Below are 6,497 nucleotides of genomic sequence, written 5' to 3' on the forward strand. Positions count from 1 at the left end.
ATCATGACCTGAGCCAAAGTCGGATGCTTAACCGACTGAGCCACCCGGGCACCCCTCAATATTTTTTTTAAACATGACCACAGTTTTCTCAGTGATCTTGTTCCTTCATCAACAATCATGTTGAACTATACATTCCCCTAGTCGCTGGCAACTGCCCGAAGGCAGCCTGCTATGCAGTAAAGCGTCAGCAAATGCATGCCACTTACCCCTTCCTGTGTCCTGTTGGCCACCTCTACCTTTTCCACTTTTGTAGACTAAACGCTGGGATGGCAATAACTTGCAGCCTGCAGATCCTCACTAAGCGACCCCAGGGTCAACGCAGCATGCTAAGCCCTGGATACACTGTAGCACAAAGCATGGTTCTTGCCCTTAAGAAGGTTACATTGTAGTGAGGGAAACAGACATGCCAATGATAATGACAGTATTTTGTGACGTGATATAGGGGCATCTGGAGCAGATGGGGTGGGAAGGAGGAGGAGATCAGGGTAGGTAGAGGAGAAATTACATAAATGAGGCACTCTAAGCCAATCTGAGGGGTCTCTGGGAGAGGGGGCAGGAGAGCAACCCAGAGAAAGCAATGGTTACATTAGGGATGGCCTTGCACAAGGAGGTTAAACTTGAAGATTAAAGTAAAGGAGGAGAAATGGATTACATTTGCATGTTAGAGAGGTAGGACTGGGTGATGGGCAGGAGGGGATGGCTGGGCAAAGGGACAACAGCAAGGAGAGTATTCTGGTATTTGGGGGAGAAGGAAAGGATTGCAACAAGACGCAATTCAGAAGTATAAAGAAGTGTAAAGACTAAGGGGCAACCTCAGTATGCTATCAGTCATGATCTTTGATTTGCAGCATATCAGAAGCTGGTTAGCTTTAGTGGAAGATGAGCAAGTTCTGAAATGAGCAAGAACCAAAGAAGGCCAGGGGCACCTGGGTGGCTCAGTTGGTTAAGCAGCCGACTTAGCTGGTTTGTGAGTTTGAGCCCCGAGTCCGGCTCTGTGCTGACAGCTCAGAGCCTGCAGCCTGCTTCAGATTCTGTCTCCCTCACTCTCTGCCCCTCCCCCACTCATGCTCTGTCTCTCTTAAAAATAAACATTAAAAAAATTAAAAAGTAATAATTTTTTTTTTTTTAAGAACGAAAAAAAGGCCAGATGCGTGAGCTCAGTGCCTCCAATCCTCTGGGGCTCTACAGGGGCCACTTTTGCTGTAAGTCATTTTTCCACGGCCCCTACACTCCCTCAACAATCAAAATAAAAAAAACAAAAAACAAAAACAAAAAACAAAACACAGTGAGATCCACTCCACACCCACTAGGATGGCTAAAATAAAAAAGAAAAAAACAAGTGTTGGCAAGGATGTGGAGAAGTTGGAACCTTAGTCTACTGCTGGTGGGAACATAAAATGGCACGGCTGCTGTGGAAAACAGTCTGCCAGCTGCTCAAAATGTTAAACACAGAGTTACCATATGGCCCTGCAGTTCTACTCCTCGGTATACACAGGCAAGAGACACATCTGTACAAAGACCTGTATGGTAATTTTCATAGTAACCGTGTTCGCAAGAGCCAAACAGTGGAAGAAACATCCCAGCGTTCAGCGGTGAATGCCTAGATAACCAAAATGTGGTAAATCCACACATGCAATGGAATATTATTGAGCCATAAAAAGGAATGAAGTATATTAGTACATACGCTACAACACGAATGAACCTTGAAAATACGCTAAGACACCAAACACAAAAGGACGCATCGCATGTTCCATTTGTGTGAAATGCCCAGAATAGGCAAATCCACAGGGGCAAGAAGTAGATTTGTGGCTTTCTGTAACTGCCTCTAACCTTGGGTGGAGAGAGGATCTCTTTTTCAGATGACAAAAATGTTCTAAAAATAACTGTGGTGATGGTTTCACAACTCTGTACAGACATACTAAAAACCACTTTAAAAGGGTGAATTTTATGGCATGCTAATTATATTTCCATAAAACTAATATTTTAAAAAACCAACTGGCTAGGCGCGGCTGGGTGGCTCAGTCGGTTGAGCGTCCAACTTTGGCTCAGGTCATGATCTCATGGGTTCATGGGTTCAAGGCCCTGCATCAGGCTCTCTGCTGTCAGTGCAGAGCCCGCTTCGGATTCTCTCTCTCTTTCTGTCCCTCCCCTGCCCACACTATTTCTCTTTCAAAGTAAACAAACAAACAAACATAGGGAAAAAAAAGAGAAAAAAAAAACACCAACTGGCTAAACCATCCACCAGTCTAAGGTTGCAACCCATGCCCAGGACCTAACGCCTTGAGAGAAGAGGAAGACAGCTTCTGGGGAGGGGTTGGCCTTCACCCCCAAAGGCTCACCCAAAACTGGGAAGGATATTCAGAAGCTGGGCAGCATGCAGGAAGGAGGCAAAAGGCATCTGGGCAGCCTTCTAGATTCCTGACCTGAGAACTCACCAAGCCTGTTTGTGGACAGATCTCTAACTTTGTTCCGAGTCACTGGGTCCTCAGCAGACATCCTGTGTTTAATCACTTGTTGTTAGAAGAGCGTCTGGCCTACACTGACTCACCTTTGAACACATGAATGTTTCAAAGCACTTCATGTCCACTATCTCTTTATTTTTATGCGACCTCAAGTGACTCAGCTTCTGGGCAAGCCAATGGCTGCGTGGATGGATATGCAAACTGCCGATTCACTAGTGTCTGAGCTGGTGACAATTTTTACAGTTGTAGTTTTAGGGAAGAAAGACACGGAGAGGCAGATTGCAGCATCTGGTTTGTCAAAACAAATTTTTTTTTCCAAGGTCTCCCCAGTCTATCATAAGGCCCACACTATAGGGGAGATCTCCCCCACGATCATTTGAGACCCCATTAGGCTCTACCAGTGGTAGGCTGGTAAATGTTCACCAACCAGCTCTGGAAAGAGGAGGGACAGGAGGGTCCTGATGAAAAGCACTTGCCAGTTTCCATCGTGTCAACATTCCTGCCATGTTGATTTCCAACTACCAACTTTATGATGGATGTGGAGTGGGGAATCCCAGAGACCACAATACGAGAGCAGGGTTCTGGCCAGAACCCTGCTTGCTAACTGGCTGTGTGGCTTCTGAGTTTTCGTGTCCTTTTCTATAATAGGAGGGAGGTTTCATACCCTGCAGCACACCCTTTGGCTCCTGTCTCTGAGGAACCATTCTGTGGTTGGAGCATTCTCTTCAGTTCTCCCCCTTTGCTGGGCTTTGCTAATGGCCTGCTCCCCAAACACCAAAGCACCTCTGTTTATGAAAACAACTTGCTCCTGCAAGTTGCTAGGTGAGGACCAAAGCTGCCAAGAAGCAAGAGCCGGGCCTGCACTCACAATTTCGTATCACCCTCCAGAGGTGGAAACCTCCTCCAACCTCCTCCCTGTGCAACAGTGGATTAAGGGTTGAATTTGGCAGCCCAGAAAGAGGGGTAGCTGGACTTCAGTTCCTAGTATAGGTCATAAAGGTGCAAAGGATCACCCAGGTCCTTTATTTAACAAATACTCTCCGGTCTCTAGCACTTACTATGTGCCAAGCACTGTTCTATGTGCTTGACAGATACTGTGTTTAATTCTCATGACAGCTCCATGAGGCAGGTAGTGTTCTTTTCATCCCATTTTACAGATGAGGCAAAGAGAGGCTAAGACACAAGCCATAACTAAATAACTCACTTCTGTAACCGTATGATCTCTTTTTTAACATCTCTAGAATAATAACTAATATTCAGAGACAGCCCGACATCCAGTTTCTGGTAACTAGGTAGGTATTCAGATGAACTCTCAATCTAAAAATAAGGAAGAGTCTAAATAGTAAGGAGTAGCTGAAATGGAAGGAAGAAGAGAACCCTGGAGGAGAACCCAGCAAAGAAGCCATTTAACCCTGCAGAGATTTGTCAAGTCTAGCATATTCGAACCCCAGTGTGAGTGGTTTTTTGAGGCAAGAGGCCAAAAATAAAAGTCCGGGTGGGAGACGAGACTTTCCCCCACAATAATTTGAGACCCTACTGGGCTCCACCAGTGGTATTCTGGTAAATGTTCACCAACCAGCTCTGGGTGGGGTTGAGGAAAGGATCCTTATATACAGAATTTGCCAACTTCCATAAGTGTAAATACTCCTGCCACAGTTGATTTCAAACCATCAACACGGGGTCACTGAACTCAGAGTTGGGAAGTGCAGATCTGTTAGCCAGCTGCTTATGTCACTGACACCCACCCCCCCACCCCCCAGGGTACAATAAGCAAACCAGACTTGCTCAATAGGGCAGCATATATTTGCATCATCAGGGTGGTCCAGGGACCCATGAGCCCTGAACTTAGATAGTCCTGGAATAGCAGTGCCCTCGGGAGCCTGGCAGGAGGAAATGTAAATCATCTGTGGAGGAAGGTAACTTCATCCTAGGCCTCAAATTATTCCTCTAAATAAATTTTAAAATACAGTGTCCAGCATGGTCAAAGAGAACCAGACAGATCACAAGGAAATAGGACACCATGAGCAAGAACTAGGAGAAACAGACCCTCAGGTACTTCAAATGTTAGAATTACCACAGACTACACCACAACTGTGCTTTGTTGAAAGAAAGGTTAAAAATATCTGCAGGGGACAGGGAACTATAAAAAGTGACATACTAGATTTATAAAGAACATTTGTAGAAAGCTTTATAGTTTAATCAGAGATCAAGAACACAAATACCTTCAGGGGCCATCTGATAATGCCAATGAGTAAAGTGACCTGGTGACACATTGGTGACCTGAAGAGCTTTGAGAGGCACAGGGCTCCTCAGTTCCAGCTGATTGTTACCATGTAGCACTGGGGGACCAGTTTGCAGACCTTCTGCTATTTCTGGAGAAGCTGGATATTTTGATTTCTTTTTCTTGTGGTGAAATACACATAAAACTGACCACTGTAACCATTTGAAGGTGTACAATTCAGTATGCTTAAGTGTATATTCACAATGGTGTACAGGAAACATTATCTAGTTCCAGAACTTTCTCATCACCCCAAAAAGAAATCCCAAACCCCTTGGAAGTCACTCTCTATTCCCCCACCCCCACTCCCACCCCCTGGCAACCACCAACCTGCTTTGTCTCTATGGATTTCCCCAGTCTAGGTATCTCATACAATATTTGTTCTTTTGTGACTGGCTTCTTGTACTTACTATGTTTTCAAAGTTGATCTCATTCCTTCCCAATGGCTGAATAATACTTTATTGGGTGCATATACACACATCCATTTATTAGTTGATATTTGAATTTTTGACATCTTCCCATTTTACTTTTTCAAGTTTTATTTATTAAAGTAATCTCTACACCCAACATGGGGCTTGAACTCACTACCCAGAGATCAAGAGTACCATGCTCCTCAGACTGAGCCAGCCAGGCACCCCAGAAATCTTCCTATTTTTCAAATATACATATTCGGAAGTTCTTTGTGGTTCTAAGCCATCTGAGGGCCAACAGTAGAAATCTCTGTTTTATGACCTGCTGTGTCTTACTTTCCTAGATATAATGCTCAGAAGGATTCACTACGGTAAGTGTTGTCTTATTTTTCATATCAGGCACCCATTTCCCCTGTGGCTTTTCTCCCCAAAACCAAACTCTCAGGGGTAACTGCTTGGTTCTAGAATGAGTGAGGAGTCTGGGATCCAGTTTATGGCTGCGACCTTGAGCTTTCCTGGGACTCAGTTTCCCCACAGGTAAAATGACTTGTGTCGGGCTAGTTTATCTCCAAGGGTCTGGGTTTGCTAACAGGGTCACTCTCATTTTTCCTAGCATTCATCCGGGCACGGATTAGCTCTGGTCAAGTCGGTTTATGGGCAGCTGAACACAAAGATGTGGCACCTGGGTTATCCGGGATTCTTCCAAGAGCTGTCCTGAGGCATGATGGGGAAGAAGCTACCTCAAAATCCTCCCTGTAGGCCGGCCAGCCCATTACACCTGCTAGGGTCATTTGCACTTGTGCGGTAGCACCTGGTCTGAGCCTGGGACTTCAGTGAGGAGTGGCTTCGATTTAAATCGTGACTCGCTCTCTGAGAGCAACCCCAGAAGGAAAGGAAGAAGCCCTGTTGAAATGCTGATAATCATTGAGCTTTTCCTGCACGGAAAGCTATTTAATAGGCAGGGTCGAAGGTCTCGCCATCGCCTCGCCCCTGACACCTTTCCTCCGACTCTAGTTTTCCAAAAGGACGAGGGAAAGGGAAGCGACGTCCTAGCTCGCGTATTTGCACAGGGCAGAGGACCAGCAGAGATCCGTGTTTCCCAACTCTTTCCGAGAGCACCTCGCGTCCCGAATCGCCGCCTTCAACTCTGAGAAGTCAGGAGTCCCACAGGAAACTTGCGTTATTGCACCCGCTGCCACACACCCGGGGCAGCGGACCCGCCGCCGAGCTGGCTCCCAAGGAATGCGCCCCCTCCACGGCCCGCCGCCCCGCCGGCGCGCCCTCCCCGGGGGACCCCGCGGCACCTGCGGCCTCCGAGTGAGTGTCTCTGCCTCCGGCCGCCCCCCC

General features: G+C 46.5%; 1 protein-coding gene across 1 annotated transcript in view; it reads left to right on the forward strand.

Annotated features, from left to right (window-relative positions):
• Positions 1-6,147: 6,147 nt before the first annotated feature.
• Positions 6,148-6,497, forward strand: part of BCL7A (BAF chromatin remodeling complex subunit BCL7A) — a gene marked incomplete at its 5' end in the record, with an annotated part of 34,751 nt that continues 34,401 nt past the window's right edge. Inside the window, one exon of the mRNA XM_040443470.1 lies at positions 6,148-6,467. Within this exon, the coding sequence (XP_040299404.1) occupies positions 6,148-6,467 (320 nt within the window). The remainder of the gene's footprint in view (positions 6,468-6,497) is intronic.

Source organism: Herpailurus yagouaroundi, unplaced genomic scaffold, assembly GCF_014898765.1.
Source record: "Herpailurus yagouaroundi ecotype Mexico unplaced genomic scaffold, PumYag 191, whole genome shotgun sequence".
Lineage (NCBI taxonomy): Eukaryota > Metazoa > Chordata > Mammalia > Carnivora > Felidae > Herpailurus > Herpailurus yagouaroundi.